This window comes from Chenopodium album, chromosome 11 (assembly GCF_948465745.1).
Source record: "Chenopodium album chromosome 11, dcCheAlbu1.1, whole genome shotgun sequence".
Taxonomy (NCBI): domain Eukaryota; kingdom Viridiplantae; phylum Streptophyta; class Magnoliopsida; order Caryophyllales; family Amaranthaceae; genus Chenopodium; species Chenopodium album.
In genome coordinates this window covers 10,672,270-10,691,877 of record NC_137844.1, presented here as the reverse complement: position 1 = coordinate 10,691,877, position 19,608 = coordinate 10,672,270, and the positions used below count along the sequence as shown (strand labels likewise).

The window sequence follows — 19,608 nt, the reverse complement described above, 5'->3', positions numbered from 1 at the left end:
GTTTGATTTTTCCATCTTTGTGATTTGAATTTTCTGGAATTTGAAGATTTAAATGCTCTGAAATTTGAGTAAATGAAGGCGTTCTTAGTTTCGCGAAATGAATGCGTTCGAAATTCTGAGAGAAAATGACGGCACTCGAAATTTAAGGAAAATGATAAATGATAAAAAAAATTCACACATTTTATAAAATGGCGCGTGGGCTTTGGTCGGGTTTCTCAGGCCCGCGCCCTTTTGATTAAGAGCCCGGTCTCACGTGAGTCCAGTCTCACACAAAACGGTTTCAAAAAACTTAGATCTAGCATCACGATTCAGGAATGACGAACCACCACCATCTTCGTCTACCTCCTGTCATTTCGCCGGTCAACCACGAACCACCACTATCATCCTCTTCACGCGCCCTCTTCTTCTTCCCTTCTTCCCCCTCCTTCCTCAACAACCACTCCAACGTTGCTTCACGACAGTAACAAAAAGATACCCTAGTAACAAAAGGGTGTAAATTAGGGTTATATCAACCCCTTAGCCCCTTAGGGGTAGCATCTTCTTAGTGGAAGCAATTTTAACCACCTTAGGTGGTGATGGTGTGCTATGATGGAATGATGGAGGAGGAAGAAAGGAGAAAGAAAGTGTAGTGAGCTATAATGGAGGAGGAAGAAAGTACAACCTTACCCCCAAATATATAAGGGAAATGTCTTATATGCTTCCTGATTTACCAATTACAACCAGGTATTTCCTCAATTAAAATCCAATATAAATTAATATTTTATTTATTCAATAATGTATGTACTCCTTTCAAGATTGGTGTCACAATCTAGATTCATCACTTTAAATTGAGAGCTAGATCAAAGAGAATTGTAGCTCATCATTTTAATCTTTTATTAATCTCAACTCTACATCAAATCGTAATAGTTTATAGGTTTTTTATCAAAATCATACGAAGTACATAGTATTTTCTAGGATGCAAGGTTTCAAGTTTTTCAATAGTTTCTCCTTAATTCTGGTGAGGGATTAAATTAGCAACCATAAAATGAAATCATCTGCGTCAGAGATCTAGAAATTTATTAACCATAATGCATTATAAACTCCATCTTGCCAATAAACAGTACATGCAATACTCAGCAACATTGCTCTCTTGTGAGACAAAATTGTATGCAATAGGATAAATGTCTCCGCAACTGAAATCAAACTCTACCAAAGTGGAAATATTACAGTGGTAGAGTAAACATGAAGCATGGTAATTGGTAACACACTGTAGATCGTAAACTCTATCCTATAATACTTGGCTTGCCCACTCTGGACTATGCAGTTTACATCCTTGATACGGAGTTATACAATTGGATTCTCCAGTCTGCACGCTTCTTGTTTTCATGTTTAACGCCAGGGTTATTCAATAAAAAATTCTTGGGGGGAAATCTCAATCTCTATGGTGACCTAAAAGCTTCACCAGCATAGCGTACATTTCCAAGCTCCTCTTCAATGCGCAGAAGCTGCATACAAATGCAATACAATCAACAAACAATAGTAAAATTTCAACTCACACACATTAGGCTAGCAAACTCCTCATAACATTTTGAAGGTACAGGGTGTTGTACTAAATCGCTGAGCTAATGTAAAATTGGGACAAAGGCAAAACATTTTGAAGATTTTCAGATTTCAAACTACAGTTTCCTTTGTTCACTAGCTTGCCAAAATATAGAGAAAAGAAAATGGGAAAAGGAAAATTGAGACGAGAAAAGGGGAGGTGGAAGGGAAGTGAGGGATAGAAAAGAAACTGTGGCATTCCTTACATTAACAAGGAAAATCTTTTCCACCCTCGTAATTCAACCAAAGAATTTAATATCACTAATTTTACAAACCAAACAGACAAAAGGGAAATTGTATCCTTAAAAATATGGTTTCCTTTAAGCCAAACATAACCCAGAATGAGTGAATGACACATGGGAAAACCTTGGTAACAAATAACAATAGTCATTTCGGAAAACCTGGTGGTTAATTGGTTATTATGTCAACCATACAGAAAAACAGAAGAAGAAAAGCAGGGGTCCCAACAGAATGAGGAAGTACCTGGTTGTATTTGGCTAACCTCTCACTGCGGCAAGGAGCACCTGTCTTGATCTGAAAAGCATAATACAAAGAATTAATTTCTAACTTTATGGACAGGGAAAATCGTTACAGTGGTATTAAAAAAAAAGGTGCTGCAGGTGAAAGAGCTATTACCTGTCCACTAGCCAAGCCAACAGAAAGATCTGCAATAAAATTGTCCTCAGTCTCACCACTGCGGTGGCTGACCATGACACCCCATCCAGCAGCTTTTGAGTCCAAGGCAGCTTGAATGGATTCAGTTACGGTACCAATTTGGTTAACCTAAAATTCATCATAAAATAAGATCATTTGAGGTATCCCAATGAGTGCAAATTGTAGGAGAAGAATACTAGGAGCATTTACTTGTAGAAGGTAGACAGAAAATGTCATGTTTTTTTTATCTTAATATCCTCCAATTGTTGAAAAGAAAGTTTTTTTTTATTTTTTATTTTATTTTATTTTATTTTATTTATTTATTTTTTTATCTTATGAGTTTGGGAGCATGTACTAAACAAATACACGAATGGGTCAAGGATAATGCTTACCAACAAAATAATCACATAATTTTTCATCCTTTGCATGTCACGGTTGATGGAAATACTAAAAGATATGATGTTTGCTTTACTGTTTGAATATAGGCCTTTTGTAGCTAACTGTTTTTTCACATAATTACTGATAATTTTTTTTATCCCTCCATAATCTACCCTTAACCATACTCAACAAGTTCGCACAAGATGCAAAATATTTTTTGCCATTGTTCTGCTCTCATCTCCATACTCATGGATGCAACCAAAATGTGTGTGTGAGACAGTGAGTTGGGGGGGGGGGGTGAATCGTTCAAATTCTTCATGTTTAAACATAATTTGGCAAGAGTTTAATTTTACTCCCTCTGTTGCAATCTAGTTTGCCTATTTTCCTTTTTTCCTCTGTCCCAAGAAAATTTGCCTATTCCTTTTTTTTTTTTTTTTTTTTGCAAAGATCCACTATTGTTTTATTACTTCTCTCCTCTACCCTTGGCCTTGACCCAACACTTACCTCTCATCTTCTCCACTTTGAATAAGATAATACCCCTCTATCTCCCATAGTCCCATCATATCTACATTTTTATTAAGATAACGTTTCATAAGCAACAACGTTTCCTCAAACTACAAGTAGGCAAACAAAATTGTGTTGAAGGGAGTATAACTTTCCCATGACTATAATTTGTTACACTTTCACTTTCCATATAACTAGCACAATCAGCTTATTGCCAAGCAAATGAGCATTGTTGTCAAAAATACAATGGGTCAATCACAAGCTCACAACCACCAGCTACTTTATAGTCAACTATTTACCATTCAAAAGATTCCTTTTACATTCCTAGATGTCCATAATGAAATTTGCATTGATAAAGAAGTATCATGGATTAAGGTTTAGATTGATTGATGTCATGAACTTTTTCATGACACCCTTTCCCGACAGACTAAGAAGATAGTATAAAAGGAAAATAGAAGGTTACCTTTAACAGCAGAGCATTGCAAGCCTTTTTCTTAATCCCTTCAGCTATTCTCGTTGGATTAGTCACCAGCAAATCATCACCAACCAGTTGAATGTCTACTGAAGATTGTAGTGAAGCCCATGAATTCCAGTCATCTTGGTCAAATGGATCTTCAATAGAAACAATAGGAAAATCTCTGACAAATTCTTTGTAGAGGTCACAAAGACCTTGAGCTGTATGCACATGAGATCCCTCATTTGGCTGTTTCTTGAAATCCAAATCATATTTCCCATCCTTGGTGTAAAACTCAGAAGCTGCAACATCCATCCCAATTTTGATCTGCATAATCACAGTTCACTCATAAGTACACCTCCCAAAAAGAACTAGTGTATAAAAAAGAGCTTAAAGACTAGCACTAGAAAATGCCCTCTTACTTTGCCAGTGTAACCAGCCTTTTCAATTGCTTCCATAAGCAAGATCAGTCCCTCACGATTATCTTGAACATTTGGTGCAAAACCACCTTCATCTCCTACATTACAAGCATCCTGTCCATACTTCGCTTTGATAATCCCCTTCAGTATATGATACACTGCAATAGATATGTTTTTTTAAGTTTTCAAGTACAAAAATTCAAACTGTTGCCGACCAGTGTCTTAAAGTAATTATAATTTCACAATAGAAGCCTCAGAAGCAAAACAGGCATCAGGCTGACATGAATAAGCCAAGTGAAATCAACCGGACACAATAGAACTATAGAAGGATGATGATGACATCAAGCAGCCAATAGAGGCGTAAAACATAGTGCCTAAACAATCAAGTAGTATATCATTATCAATTATCAGGCACTGAACCCAATGTTTGATTGTAGGAGTTACTCTGTAAAATTATTATCCACTAAAATGGTACTTAAATTTAAAATTTAAAGTTCAATGTTGAACAAGGGCAAAATTGCTGACCTTCACTTCCCATACGAAGTGCTTCTGTAAATGATGATGCACCAAGTGGTAATATCATAAATTCTTGCATGGCCAAGTTATTTCCTGCATGGCTTCCTCCATTTATCACATTAAATGCCGGAACAGGCATAACAAGCTCCTTGGTTCCTGATATTTCCTGTATATGCTTGTACAAGGGCATATTCTTTGCCCCAGCACCAGCTCTACAAACACTCAGAGATACACCCAGTATGGCATTAGCTCCTAACTTTGACTTGTTTTGAGTTCCATCAATCTCCAACATGAGGGCGTCAACATTAGCTTGATCCCTAGCAGAGTAAAGGGCAGTAATGAATTATAATTTCTATCAATACAAATATAAAGTACATTGTTGAACCTCGCCAAAAAAAAAAAGAGAGAGAAACATTTTTCGTAGAGTTAATTACACTTCTCAAATCCTCTTAATATTAGCATATGAAGAGCATTGCAACAAAACAACCATAAAGAGCCAAACCATTCACTAAAAATCACACAAAAAGAGCATGAAATACTACTAGCACTTCTACACTTCCCTCCACTTTCCCTTGTAATTATTCATTAACAGATTGTAGGTACCACTACCAGTCTACCATCACATTTGATAAACTAATTAGCAATATACTAACATAATGTCATTAGTAATTTCCTTAAGTCTACTCCTATTCACTATTCAGTAATATCATGGACATTGGCATAAAACACTAATTACCCTATAAATCCATCGTCATTAGATTCAGTACCGCCAACCAAACAGGCCATAAAAGTACCTAGCAATATATATTTGTACTTAATGCTCTCTCCTATCCATTTTTTTTTACTATTTTTATTTTATTACCATTACCTCCTACCAAACGGGCTGCTCCGTATCAATTTCATTATCAAGCGGTCCAACACGATGCAATTTTTCATAAACAATACTGACCTATTAGGCTATTAGATATTACCGTCTACAAAATGAGCCGTGGAAATACTTAGCAATACTATACGTCTATACTTCTATGCTCTCCTATTCAATTTTTTTCCGTTTTGATTTTATTACCATCACCACCATTTATTAGTTATTACCGTCTACCAAACCGGCTGTAAAAGTACTTGCAGGCAATCAATTTCACTATCAAGCGGTCCAACACAATGCAATTTTCATAAACATAATGGAATATGATCATAAACAGTGACATTTCAACAGTCAACATCAACTCAGTCAACCATACCATAAATCATCATCAAATCACACAAATAACAACATACGAAGTATTATTCAACAAATTATACGACTATTAAAACTTCGATCAAAATATGAAAAAATAGAGAGAGAAAATTTCACCTAAACATAATCAAATACGATAATAAACAGTGACAATTCAACAGTAAACATCAACTCAGTCAACCACGCCATAAATCATCATCAAATCACACAAATAACAACATACGAAGTATTATTCAAAAAATTATACGATTATTAAAACTTCGATCAAAAAATGAAAAATAGAGAGAGAAATTTTCACCTAACATCAACACCAACAAGTTTGGACGCCAAAATCTGATTAATATTATTGACAGCATGAAGAACACCTTTACCACCATACACAGATTTGTCACCATCACGAAGCTCAAGAGCTTCATAGATCCCAGTTGAAGCGCCACTCGGAACAGCGGAGCGGTAGAGGCGGCCATCGCCGGTGAAAAGGTCGACTTCGACGGTAGGATTACCGCGACTGTCGATGATCTGACGCGCTTTAACCGAGTCAACGGAGTGAGCTTTGGTGAGCTTCGCCGGCGACGGAGTGGTGGTGGTTGATGCGGCAGAGGCTTTGACGGAGAAGGAGAGTAAAGGGCGTGAGACGGCGGTGGTTGTGGTGGTGGTGGAGGAAGGAAGAGGGGTGGAGAGGAAGGGTTTTGGGAGGAGAGAGATTGACATTTTTAGAGAGAGAATGTGGGTTGTTGGCTTTGGAATGTTCGTCGGAGAGGAGAGAAGGTGGTTGATGAAGAATATGCTTGGTTTGGTTGGTAAGACTGTGAAAAGAGTGTAAAAGAGTGGTTAGGTAGTTTTTTTAGGGGGGACGTTTGTAATATTGGGTTGGTGGGAATGGAAAATTCTCAATGACTCAATGAGAGGGGAGAGGGGAGAGGGGATGTAAGAGATTGAAAAAATTAACCCAATTTGGAATTGTTTTAATAATGGATGTTGAACTCAGAATTAGGACATTAGATTCAAAGCGGTCGAAGCTTAAAAAGAATTGAAATTAATTTGGTTAAATGAGTTAAACTTGTGATGACCTACAAATTTTAATGATCCGTTTTTTTGGTCCGGTATTTGCGGGTCAGACATTTTTAGAATGAGGGAGGAGGGTAAGGGATCTCCACCCTCAAAGTGTCTCTAGTGGGGATTGAACCCCCAACTTCAAGGTTGGAAGGTGACAATCTTACTACTAGACCGAGCTTAGTTTGGTTTCTCACCACTCTTGAAATAACGTTAAATTGAGGAACCCTTTTTGTATAATACTTTTGTAGGTTGAGTTTTTAATTTTTATGGATTATTATGTAACTTTTTGAATTGACATCATTTTATTTACTAGGTATCAATAAAGGCGATTACAAACTTGTTTTAAGAAAAATGGTCTACTTTCAAACTAAAGAGTACTTATATGCAATGGTATTGGATTATGCAAATTATTATTAAATTGATATAATAAAGTAAAAAAAATAATTGAAATACGCGATAATGAAAGTGTCCTTAGCTCATCCAATTGACCTATAACTATGAATCACCTTATAAATAAAATAAAATAAAATGAAATTACCTAATCCAAAACCACTTAATCCACGACTGACCTTATGGTTACGGACCAAACTAATTAGTTTAATGGCTTCCAAGTTTGTTTGTTGAATTTTTTTCTATTATAATGCAAATTCATTAAAATCGACTATCATGGTTGTTAGTCTTGTTAATATATATAGAAACACATTTTCTTAAAAAAAGTGTCTCTTGATGGTGTAATTTTTTCTCGCCAAAATACTTTTTGATCAGAAATAGACGTAGTGAATGATATGTACGAAGTATATAGTTATACCACATATTAAAAGCATTATAAAACACGTTTACATATCACGTTTACAATCTTATCTTGGAGTTAACACGGTTACACCTCCTTTTCACCCAAACAACAATGTCTTTGCTTGTTCTTTTAACACATTCAAGTAATAAAATAAAGTGGACAAACGTTAGAAAATCCCTTAATTTTGTAATTTAACATGTGCCCATAAACATACGTTAGATAACCGTAAAACAAATACTTATACATGCTATCAAGTACGGAGTAATTTTTACAATTCGCCAATACAACCTGCTAAAGTGCTAGTCAAAACAATTAACACAATCGGCTTTTAATAACCAGCTACCCGCTAATTACCGATCGGGCCTTAAAAACATAACACAATAGCAGGCTAATTCTAGGCCTATGAATAGATCCCGAGCCCAACTAAACAAAAGCCAGCCTCCTAAAACCTTTGTCTTCCACCTTCTATAACCCCCTTCTTTTCATCCCCCCAAATCACATAAACCCTAAACCCTAATTTTCTTCCGCCATCTCTGCAACAGCACTATCAATCGAGCGAGAGGAGAGAGAAAATGGGAAGCGATAGTGAAACTGAGAAGTCAGCTCACAAGGAGAAGAAGAAGGCCATAGCTCTCGCTCCCATTGCTAAACCTCTTGCCGGCAAAAAGCTCTGCAAACGCACCTACAAACTTATTCGCCGAGGTATTATTCAACGTTTCTCGCAATTTTTTTTTTTTTTTTGTTTTTCTAAGTTTTTTTGTTGATATTATTTTCTTTTGAAGCATTAATTTTAATTTGTTGTTGTTGGTGTTGTTAAATGGTTTCAGCTGCTGAGCACAAATGTTTGAAGAGAGGGGTGAAAGAAGTTGTTAAGAGTATCAGACGCGGTCATAAAGGGTATATTGTTGCTTAATTATATGACTAAGTAATTTATTTCCAATGTTTTACTTTGTAATTATGTATAATTATGTATAATATTGATGTTAATTAATTGATTAGGTAGGAATTAGTATACTTTATGCTTGAATATGGTGGTTTAGGTATTTGTTAAATTTACATTTTTGTTGATAGTTCATGTGCTGTACTGCTGTGGTGGAAGCTCAACTGTTGGCTTTCGAATTGATTTTGAAGTTATTGGGTTGTTATTGTCATGTACACAGCAATTATCAATTGTGTGCTGGTTTTTGTTGATTAGGGGAACGATGACATTTTGTGGATTGTGCATTTTATAAGGATTGGAAAAGAGCCGGTTACACATTTGATGTGGGTGGGTGGCTGGGCAATACCGATTGAAAATTTTGGTGTTTGTTACAGTGGCAAATATTTTGTATTTGAAGTTGTTGAAGGTGGTTTATACAGTGTGATTTGGGGTTTTTTCTTGAGTAATGTTGCTAGGAATTGGTTATTAGTATGTTTATATTCTCCCTCTGTCATCTTGATCAAATTTCCGGAGTTTGAATGTCAGAAAACATTGTAAAACTTCCCCATATTGTTTTTGAATTCTTATTTTGGCTACATGTAAAATCTTAAGCAACTATTGAGTGTATGTCTTCTCACTTTTCATTGATGGATAAACTTTTTGTAATGTGGTGATCCCAACCAAACAGGTGTGAAGGGTCAAATGACAGTAACTCTGTTAGCTATTATATACTTCATTTATCAGATTCTAGTCCAAGAATGCTTGCTTGGCTTGTTATTGCCGGAAGTTTGTGATTTTCTTCTTGTTTTGGCCATCATTTTAATGATAATGTCTCAATTTTCTTTGGGCTAAACAGTCCTCAACTCCTCACTATGGTAGTTTTAACTTTTTTAATTGGGTGGATGCAGAATTTGTGTGATTGCTGGAAACATATCCCCAATTGATGTCATCACTCATGTTCCAATCTTATGCGAAGAATCCGAAATTCCTTACGTATATGTTCCTTCGAAAGAAGTAAGTTGTAGTAGACCCTGGTTTGTTATTTAATTTACTGAAGTATATGTTATCTTTCTTAATGTTGCATAAGTATGCTCTTTGTCTAACTTTCCCTTATTTTACTCGCTATTGTTTTGTTGTTTACTTGTTTGTTGCCTGGCTTGCCCCTCTGGATGCGTTTTTGGTTTTCATATTTGCTTTAATACAATCCTTGTTATTATCATCATTGCATCTGTATGTACTTGATAATTAAAATAACATGCATTTAGGGAATAAAGCTATTATATGCTGCACACCTAGTTGCTTCTTTCATATCACGCAATGTGTATATGCTTTGAGTGGCTTCTGTTGGAAAATTGAGGTTGCAAAACAGGGTCTTAGGAGAGCGAGAAAGGGGCAAAAGAGCAGAAGGAAAAGTAATTGTTTGGTAGGAATGATAGTGAACAAAGTCAATTTCCATCTTGCATACTTTTGATTTGAGGCTGACTAATCTTAATTATTGATTTTTGATGCCCTTTCACTCATTTGGCACGTAACAATTCCTTTGCATTCTTTGCTATTGTATTTTCAGTAAAATCATACCAGTTTCCTGCTTCCTGCAATGCCAACCCTGCTTCCCTGTGTTTGCATGCCCTTAATTGTGATATTCCAATTTAAGGATTGGGCCTTTTTTTGTGACATGTTGTTTCTATTTTTGATTTTATTTTATGTTGTTATATCACTTATAGCTCTATCTTATCACTCTGTTTTATGCATAAGAATAGCCTCCCCCTCCCCAAATACACTTGTGAGTGAAAATAAAGACATTTTTGTTTATCCAATCTGAATACGCTCTTTTGCCGGTGCCAATCATAGTATGGACGTATAATATGAGGATTTTCTTTGGGGTTCAAAATTCAAAATTCAAAATTAATCTTCTTAGGCTGGCAATATCAGTCTTTTGATTTCCCCAATGAGCAGCTACTCTGTCATATAATTATAGTTTTGCAAAAGTATGTCCTTTCTAATGTATTTTTCTATTTCCAGGATCTTGCAAGCGCCGGGGCTACTAAGCGACCAACCTGCTGTGTTTTGGTGCTAAACAAGCCATCAAAGGGGGAGCTAAGCCAGGAAGATCAAGAAAAATTGAAGTCAGAATCTGAACAAGTTTCATCAGAGATTCGTGAATTGACATCATCTATGTTTTGAATAACCCTTTTGCTTGAATAGAAAGATGATCTGAGAAATGCTTAGGATTGTTTTTGTACTCTTTTTTGTAGTAATATAATCAATGACCCAAAACTTCTCTCTGTATTATTTTAATGTGGTAAGAGTATGCTAGTTGCCGTTTTTATGTGCGTTTATCCCGAGCAAGCAAGCAGAGATATACTACCTTCGTTACAGGTTATGTGCAACGATTTGACATAAAACAGAGAAGGAAAATGTCTCATCGTTGCACATTACCTGTAACGGAGGTAGTACAATTATTTACTCATTACATGAAGGAACCCACTTCTGATTAATAATTGGATTCAGCTTACTCCAAAAAAAAAAATAAAAAAAACCTAAATACAGAGGCGTGGGTTAGATTCTTTTAATTGTTGACCACCTACGGGCTACGGCCACCCCAGCCTACGCTTTCATATTTAAGGAGCTTTTAACTTTTTACAATGGCCGTTTATGTTTCTCCAATTTTGTTATCTTCATTTTTTACAATATTGAGATATTCTTAATTGAGAAAATTTTATTCTGATTTTGCGTCAAATTTGGTTGCAAATTTTATTCTGATTTTGCGTCAAATTTGGTTGCTAATGTAATGGTGGTTGTTTATAATCATTTACTCTTTTCGTTTGTAATAATCACAATTCGCAACACTAAGGTTGACAACACGGTTAAGTCGGAGTTAGTTGTTCAATTAGGAATTACTCACTCAATTAGAGGTTATCCGATCAGTGTTTTAGTGTGTGATTAAAAAAAAAAAAAAAAAAGTGCGTTAAACTAAATGAGATAAAGATTTGATTATTTAAATGAAAAAGAAATAATGAAAAAAAGTCATACTGTAAAATTAAAGATTAGCTCTGTTAATAACGATAAAAGAGATTCCATTCTTTTTGTTGTTTATTTGTCTGATAGCAGTAGATTCGGTCAGAAATGAGTTTTTTTTTTTTTTTGAGGAAACGGTCAGAAATGAATATAAATGTAGTATAATAATCTGGTTTAAAAATAAAATAATAATGTTATATATACTTGTATTTTGCTTTGTAAAGTTGTTACTTACTTCCTTGGATATTTTGCTTTGTAAAATAAAATAATAATGCAGTGAGTGGAGTTTGTTCGTCCTCTGCCTTTTATACGGCAGTCTCCCTCCACGACTCAATCTCAGCCTCTCCTCCGTGCGTCCGCCTCTCCGTTCGCAAATCTCTATATTATTTTAAGCTTCAAAGAAAGATACTCCACTCTGTAAGTTACTTACTCGTTAATTCTAATTCAATTTTATCAATTGTTTATTTCTTCTTATGTTTTTATGATTTTTGTTGTAAATCCACTTCTCAATCAGATTTTGTTTTTTTCTAGTATTAAACTATTATACGAGTATTAATTTATTGATAATGCAAAGTTTCAAATTCAGCAAAAACCCAGTAATTAATTGAAAAACCAAAAATTAGAAATCAATTAAAATTACAGCAAATTGTTTCCCGGTGAAGCACTGTCACTGACAACGGCGGAACCTCCTCCATTGGCGTTAGCGTGATAAAGGGGTTGTTTGAGTGGACCAAACAAAGCTTTAAATATAGCTTAGCTAGTAAATGGGTGGTAGTTGTGCTCCTAACTTGGGTAGTCCGTACTTAGGTTGGTGAGGAAAAGGGGTAGACAATTTTTTTTTTTATAGTTTTTCTTTCTTTTTCCTATGACGATTTAGGGTCTGTTTTGATTTACTGAACTGAACTTAACTGGACTTATTGGAGCTAAACTGAATTGAACTGAATATTTTACGAGAGAGAAATTAAGAACTGAAGTGAAAATAATATTAAGAGAACAGGCCCTTACGTTAGTCGACTCTAAATTATTTCATGACTAGTGTTTTTTTGTTGCTATTATTGTTACACTCCCTTCGTTCCATAATATAGTTCATCTAAAATGTTGTTCATGTTTCTATTTTTTTATAGTATGCAAAGAACATTATACTCTTACTTTTTTTTAACTTTATTCATAAAACTTCTTAATTTACCCTTGAATTTTGCACATGCCTTATACATTTTTTCCACTTTCGCTCTCTAACTGTTTATGATTGTACTTTTTACTTTTATTAATGTAGTTCATCCACATTCTCCTCCTATTTCTTAAATACCGTGAAAAAACACAAACAAGAACTATATAATGGGACGGAGGGAGTAACTTATAATATGTCCAGTAGCGGGCTAGTGGCTTGACTGCATATATTATTCTCTTAATATTCCATTCATGCTTTTCTAGCTTTTTCCGCAAGTGTTACAACTTTGAAGGAAGTGCTTTTGTTATGAGAAAGTAAGAAAGATTTTTTTTTTTTTTTTTTTCATTCAGTAAAAGATAAAGATGGAGGAAATAGGTACTCCAGCAGAAAATGGGTACTGGATGCCTGCTGAATGGGAACCCCATTCCCATTGTTGGTTAGGATGGCCGGTAAAGAAACTCTTTGCTTTCCTTACTATTCCTATACTACTTTTCGTTTCCGGTTTATTTACTCTTCTTTTGTTAGCATCATGCTCCCAAGTATATGATCTCATTTGCGTAACTATGCATTTTATAATAAGTTAATTAATCTGTTGCTTCTTGATGTATAAGCTCGTCTAGTTAGTATATTGGTGCTGACTAAGGCCCCGTTCTTTAGAGCTGCTCTGCTCTGCTTTGCTCTGCTCTGCTCTGCTTAAAATTAATACTTAATATTGAATTATTATAATAATAATGTATATTTAATAATAATAATAATAATAATAAATAATTAATACTTAATGATAATAATAATAAATATTTAATAATAATAATAAATAAATAATATTTAATAATAATAATAAATATTTAATAATAATAATATATAATTAATATTTAATAATAATAATATATAAATAATATTTAATAATAATAATAAATATTTAATAATAATAATATATAATTAATATTTAATAATAATAATATATAAATAATATTTAATAATAATAATAATAAATATTTAATAATAATAATATATAATTAATATTTAATAATAATAATAATATATAATTAATATTTAATAATAATAATATATAATATTTAATAATAATAATATTATTAAATATTAATATTTAATAATAATAATATTATTAAATATTAATATTTAATAATAATAATATTAATAATAATATAATTAATATTTAATAATAATAGTATTAATAATAACATAATTAATATTTGATAATAATAATAATATTAATAATAATAATATAATTAATATTTAATAATATAAATATTATTAATTATAATTAATATTTAATAATAAAATTTAATGATTATAATAGTAGTAGTAGTAGTAGTAGTAGTAGTAATAATAATAATTGTAGTAATAATAATAATAATAATAATAATAATAATAATAATAATAATAATAATAGTAATAATAATAATAATAATAATAATAATAGTAAAAATAATAATAATAATAATAATAATAATAATAGTAATAATAATAATAATAATAATAATAGTAATAATAATATTAGTAATTATAATAATATTAGCAAAAATAATAATATTAATATTAATGAAATCTGCTCTGCTCTGCTTTGCTCTGCTCTGCTCTGCTGAAATCTGCTCTGCTCTGCCCAGAAGCCCAAAAGAACACGGCCTAAGTTATCAAATTAAAAATAAAAAAAATGAAGTTGAATTGTAGTGGACTGAATTGAATAATCTTACTGAATAGCTCATGTAATCAATTTTTGTGTGAAGTCAGAAATGGATGTTGCTATCAGGTTTAGTTTCAATTGGAAAACTTTGTTTTTATTGTAACACTACGGGTGAATGGTGTTGATTTTGTGCTAGTAAAGCACATTTTTCAATGTTGAAATAACTACCAGCTTGTTGTTCATTTCTGAGCTCATTGATAATGTAATTGTTATGGATGTTGGCTTTAATAGGAACGGCCAGATAATTGGCGAGATAATGCAGTCCCTGCTCAGAACGTATTTGCAAAAGTAGCAACTGCAATATCAAAATTTGAGCCAGTCACTGTATGTGCTAGCCCTGCTCAGGTTAGATGGTGTTTTTTATTCAAGTTATGCCTTTATTACGAATATAATAGTTGATGCTTTTTTGCATTGCCATTGAAAGCCATTCTGTATGAACTCTACAGTGGACAAATGCAAGGAGTCAATTACCTCCCAATGTCAGGGTTGTAGAAATGAGTATGAATGATTCCTGGTTTCGTGATTCAGGACCTACTGTGAGTTTTTTCATCTTGCCTTTCAGCGTTTTTCTTTTTTCGTTCAGGCCCTTGATTTTTCTTGTATTTACAATTCCTTTTATATTTGAGCATTGAATTTAGTTTATATTTATATTGATTCAGTTTGTAGTAAGGAAGAATGTATCAAGTTCAGGCGGTTCATTGAAAAGTTTAGCTGGAATTGATTGGAATTTCAACAGTTGGGGCGGTAAGTGCTATAATGATTCTAAAGCAGATACTATAAGCTTCTAAATTCTATTTTTTTCTAATACATGTTTAGCTTAGTGTTACGATGCAAATGCGCAATAAGTTTATGCTTTAGCATTTGCCAGCTTCTGTGGATCTGTGATAGTGTAATTTTCAACTATTGTACTCTTCTGTCTTAATAACACTGGGAGTTGTGGCTTTGTAATTTGTATCCTTAGGGTGTGAATTGACATAGAAGGGATTGCTATTTCAAAGTAGTAGGCTTTTTTTTTTTCCTCCCCTTTTTCGGGTTGGTTAACAGATATATTGATTTTATAACTTTAGACAACATGTTATCCTGAGTTTGGTTGTTTTTGTAATATCTTATAGGAGTTGATGATGGCTGTTATACGGATTGGAGTCATGACATCCTTGTTTCAAGGAAGGTTAGTTTGTATGTCAGTAATGTCACTATGGCAGGATCCCTGATGATGTTCACCATTGTGCATATATGCTCACCATTATTCATCTAAATGCTTTTCTTATTTTTGCTATTTCTGGCAGATTTTAGAGATTGAGAAATTGCCAAGATTTCCTCATTCTATGGTCTTAGAAGGCGGCAGCATCCATGTTGATGGGGAAGGTAAACACCCCCCCCCCTCTCCCCCCCAAAAACAAAAAAAAAAAAGGAAGAAAAAAAAGAAAAAGAAAAAAGTTGTTAAGAGGGGAGAAGCCTTTTAGCTGCACTCTTCTAGTTTTGTCCTCTTGTGTTTCTTTTTAGGGGATTTGGAATTTCGGATGGGGGTTGGTAAGGAATTGATCTATTGACTATTGAGTATGATATGTATCAATATTTGTGAGTCATTGTTTCAAGAGTTCTTACATTTTATCGTTTCATTTACCATTGTTTTAGATTCATTCGACAATGTCAGTTAGAGTATAACTTGTGAGTCATGTATTACAATCCATGTTTTTCTTTCCTTTTTTTTTAGGGGGATCCTAATTCCTTTTTTCCCACTGGAATTTCATTTGTAATGTGTTCACAGTGCTTATATTTTGCATTCTTTAAATCTCTTTTCCTATCAGGAACTTGCCTCACCACTGAGGAATGCCTCCTAAACAAAAACAGAAACCCTCACATGAGTAAAGAGCAGATAGAGGATAATCTTAAGGAATACCTCGGGGTCCGGAAGATTATCTGGCTTCCACAAGGATTACATGGTAATGTATTTTTTTTTAGATGTATTACGTGCTACAGTATTACATATTTTTATTTCTATATTTTGGGATTTCATGCCACCATGGTCTTCAGAATTTAGTAAAGTTTTCATTTGTCATTTGAGGTTTATATAGATTCTAGACTTTTTGAAAGGTTGTGGCAGACGATTTAATAATTGATGATAAAATATCATTCTCTGTTCAAATTTTTACGTGCACATTATAGAATAATACTCAGTTGTCGTCACATTTAATCTTCTATTCTTGTCTAGACCTTTGGGAATGTTGAAAAACCTTTCTGTGCCCTTCTCTTTTATACTCTTGTTTGTTGTTTATGTTCATGTGTTGGGGGAAGGAATCACAAAAAGTAGTCTTGGCTTCTTGTGGTGAAGGTTTTTTTCTTTCATCAAATGGAGGGATGAATTTTGTATACGTTGACACCATGACCATAATCATGTAATATTGAGAGGTTAACTTTTCTAACAAAACCCACTTATTTAGCTACTTACAGATTTAATTTTTTGACATCTTTCTATTATCTTCCATGTGAAGGTGGTATATGCTGATATGATAAGCACCCTTTGTTGTGAGTTGAGGGCGGTTTGCGTGGATTTCTTCATGTCTTATGAAGGTATTTAACTGCTGAATCTTACTAGTTACAATTTTTGTGCAGGCGATGATGATACTAATGGTCATATAGATAACATGTGCTGCTTTGTGAAGCCTGGGGTGGTGCTATTATCCTGGACAGATGATGAATCAGATCCACATTATGAACGAGCCCTTGAAGCCTTGTCAGTTCTCTCCAATACCACAGATGCCAACGGTAGAAAATTAGAAGTAGTGAAACTTCATATCCCTGGTCCGTTGTATATGACAGACGAGGAATCAGCAGGTATCATCCAGGTGAGTAGATTGGGTTCTTATGTAGACAAGTTCCTAACTCTGTTTCTTGGTCATCCTTTTATGCGCTTCATTCCATTCTGTTTAGAAAACACTTAATGTGTATTGTGTAGTGCTAAAAATTATGAAGTTACAGCTTTTCGCTTGAAAATAACTTGTGACTTTGGATTTCTGTCAGATGTTAAATGTGATTGGTCTTTCTTTAACAATAAAGACGTTGATGATTTCCTGTTTTGGATGACTTGATTTTTTTTTTCTTCCCTAATTGTTCCACCGTGTAGTACGATTATTCATTGTCAATTAGTCGACCTGTTTCCATAATGCCTTGTTGCAGGCATTTGAATCCCATCACACCAAGCTAGGACTTCTGTCCCTTGCTTATAGTGAGCCTACCTACATAAATATGAATTCATTGTTTGGAAAGTGACTGCAAATGATGATATCCCCTTATATTTGCGCTTGGTTCTTTTGCATAAACTGTGGTTGGGCTGGTTGAATTACATTGCTTTCTGTTTTTCTTGATCTTATGATTGGTAACTATCAATCAAGGCCCGAATGCATAATCGTAATTTCATCCTAGTGGATAGAGAGCTAACCCAAAGGGTTCAGCGTGTATACACATGTACATGTGCTGACTTCTACAATATGAAGTTTTGATGATTGTACTTTCTCTTGTACTTTAATTGAATTTGCTTGTCTAATGTGTTAGGATGGTGAGGCAAAACCAAGAGAGCCTGGTACTAGACTTGCTGCATCTTATGTGAATTTCTACATTGCCAATGGAGGGATTATAACTCCTCAATTTGGAGATAAGAAGTGGGACAATGAAGCTGTTCGTGTTTTATCAGAAGCCTTTCCAGATTACGAGGTAAATATGCATGGAAAGTCCATGTATCTCTGCTTCATTATCCAATATTCGTCTGTTCTTTGTCTATATTTTCCTTCTCACACATGCTCCCTCCTACTCCGTTCTGTCTTTTTGTTTGTTCAGATTTTCTCTTGCCACTCAAAGTGTGTTAATTGAGTTTAAGAGTAATTTTAGTAGATGTGTCCGATGCCTTGTGGTCGAGGTATGCAGGTAACAAAGCCAGATTCATGTGAAAAATTATGTTACATTTTTTTTTATCTTCTTGACATGTTCGAGATACCACTACCCTCTGGAAGAAGAATAGATTAAAGGTCATTGGAATTTGTGTTTGCGTCCTTCATCTTTTATTGTCTGCTTCCATTTAAAAATAGTCTCCACCTTATTCATCCCTCTCCAAAAAGATAATGGATGAAGTAACATCTTTGGAAGGCCTTTGTTTTTGAAGCAAAAGCTAATATGAGATGCTAAGGGACAATCAAATGCTAGACTTATAGCTTCCTCCTCCCTCTCTCTTTATGTCTCGATCGGTTGAGTATAGACTACTCTGTATTTGCCGTTTCCCTGGCTCCTTTCACCTCTCTCTGAGGTGCTATGGCCAATAAAATTGTATTCTTGCATGACGTCTGCTTCGATTAATCATTTGAGTTTGCTAAAGATGATCACATATTAAAATGCTGATTTTGCACGAGGATTGTGTTCAACGTAATTATGAACTTTCTATATGTAGACTTCTAATGCAGTTGTCTTTCGAAGAAAACTAACTAGGACAACGGGTTTCTACAGGTAGTAAAAATCGAAGGCGCTAGAGAAATTGTTTTAGCAGGCGGTAATATACATTGCATTACCCAACAGCAGCCAGCTATGAAGTAAAGTTGAGCAGGAGTAAAGAGCCTTGTATTACCCTGTTATTTTGTTTACCTCTTCAACTTGGCTTCAGGTTGTTTCTCCTATTAATAACAGCAAGCAAACAATATCCGTTGTATAAGGCGATCATCTTAGGATGAATCTGGCTGATTTATACTAGGGCTAGCTTTTTTTTTTTTAGTCCTATTACTACTATGTGCATCTGATACATGCATTATGTATGGAAATTAAAGAAGTATCTTTGTTTTTAATCACTAACATTTAGTGTCATACATTAAAAGTGAAACAATGCGAAGTGCTCTTAATCTAAAAATGATTATCAAGTAGTACCGTAGTAAACACACTCTACAAATGATTATTTTTTCTAAATATATTAACAACAATTTACTGAATTTTATAAAATGAAAAGGAACCTTAACCAAAACCAATGCCCAACAATTTCGCTTTTGGATCTTAATTACCCAACATGTTGTGATAGTTTTCGATTTTAGTTATCACTTAGAGAAACTTGTGTCCTTCACCCATAATCTTGACTACTAGGCTAAAATTTCAAGCATTGCTTATGGTTTATGTTCTGGTATAAATTATAAAACTTGTGCTTAAAGCGGATAAGTGTCTTTGATTCGACCTAATACTT

General features: G+C 34.0%; 3 protein-coding genes across 3 annotated transcripts; 2 read left to right on the top strand and 1 right to left on the bottom strand.

Moving 5' to 3' along the window:
* Positions 1 to 1,084: 1,084 nt before the first annotated feature.
* Positions 1,085 to 6,600, bottom strand: LOC145568547 (enolase 1, chloroplastic-like). Its single transcript, XM_081627971.1, has 7 exons — positions 6,036 to 6,600; positions 4,513 to 4,820; positions 3,991 to 4,145; positions 3,578 to 3,895; positions 2,215 to 2,361; positions 2,062 to 2,112; positions 1,085 to 1,484 (listed from the first exon to the last, which is right to left on the bottom strand). The coding sequence occupies exons 1-7, from the start codon at positions 6,446 to 6,448 to the stop codon at positions 1,419 to 1,421; spliced, it is 1,458 nt and encodes a 485-aa protein (XP_081484097.1). The 5' UTR covers positions 6,449 to 6,600; the 3' UTR covers positions 1,085 to 1,418.
* Positions 6,601 to 8,097: 1,497 nt separating this feature from the next.
* LOC145568546 (H/ACA ribonucleoprotein complex subunit 2-like protein) lies at positions 8,098 to 10,834 on the top strand. Its single transcript, XM_081627970.1, has 4 exons — positions 8,098 to 8,288; positions 8,414 to 8,483; positions 9,414 to 9,519; positions 10,528 to 10,834. Exons 1-4 carry the CDS (start codon positions 8,159 to 8,161, stop codon positions 10,687 to 10,689), a joined length of 468 nt encoding a protein of 155 aa, XP_081484096.1. The 5' UTR covers positions 8,098 to 8,158; the 3' UTR covers positions 10,690 to 10,834.
* A 918-nt stretch (positions 10,835 to 11,752) lies between these two features.
* Positions 11,753 to 19,229, top strand: LOC145568545 (agmatine deiminase-like). Its single transcript, XM_081627969.1, has 11 exons — positions 11,753 to 11,940; positions 13,042 to 13,140; positions 14,628 to 14,741; positions 14,843 to 14,932; positions 15,056 to 15,140; positions 15,509 to 15,564; positions 15,683 to 15,761; positions 16,205 to 16,339; positions 17,010 to 17,242; positions 17,949 to 18,107; positions 18,891 to 19,229. The coding sequence occupies exons 2-11, from the start codon at positions 13,054 to 13,056 to the stop codon at positions 18,975 to 18,977; spliced, it is 1,125 nt and encodes a 374-aa protein (XP_081484095.1). The 5' UTR covers positions 11,753 to 11,940; positions 13,042 to 13,053; the 3' UTR covers positions 18,978 to 19,229.
* Positions 19,230 to 19,608: the final 379 nt, after the last annotated feature.

Excerpts from the sequence above, each read along its gene's own strand:
- LOC145568547 (XM_081627971.1), bottom strand. The coding sequence starts at position 6,448 with ATGTCAATCTCTCTCCTCCCAAAACCCTTCCTCTCCACCCCTCTTCCT. Across the intron at positions 2,362-3,577 it reads GCAATGCTCTGCTGTTAAAG|GTTAACCAAATTGGTACCGT; the intron begins GTAACCTTCTAT and ends GATGAATTTTAG. Across the intron at positions 2,113-2,214 it reads TTGGCTTGGCTAGTGGACAG|ATCAAGACAGGTGCTCCTTG; the intron begins GTAATAGCTCTT and ends TATGCTTTTCAG.
- LOC145568546 (XM_081627970.1), top strand. The coding sequence starts at position 8,159 with ATGGGAAGCGATAGTGAAACTGAGAAGTCAGCTCACAAGGAGAAGAAG. Across the intron at positions 8,289-8,413 it reads CTACAAACTTATTCGCCGAG|CTGCTGAGCACAAATGTTTG; the intron begins GTATTATTCAAC and ends AAATGGTTTCAG. Across the intron at positions 9,520-10,527 it reads TATATGTTCCTTCGAAAGAA|GATCTTGCAAGCGCCGGGGC; the intron begins GTAAGTTGTAGT and ends TTCTATTTCCAG.
- LOC145568545 (XM_081627969.1), top strand. The coding sequence starts at position 13,054 with ATGGAGGAAATAGGTACTCCAGCAGAAAATGGGTACTGGATGCCTGCT. Across the intron at positions 14,742-14,842 it reads TATGTGCTAGCCCTGCTCAG|TGGACAAATGCAAGGAGTCA; the intron begins GTTAGATGGTGT and ends TGAACTCTACAG. Across the intron at positions 15,762-16,204 it reads CATCCATGTTGATGGGGAAG|GAACTTGCCTCACCACTGAG; the intron begins GTAAACACCCCC and ends TTTTCCTATCAG.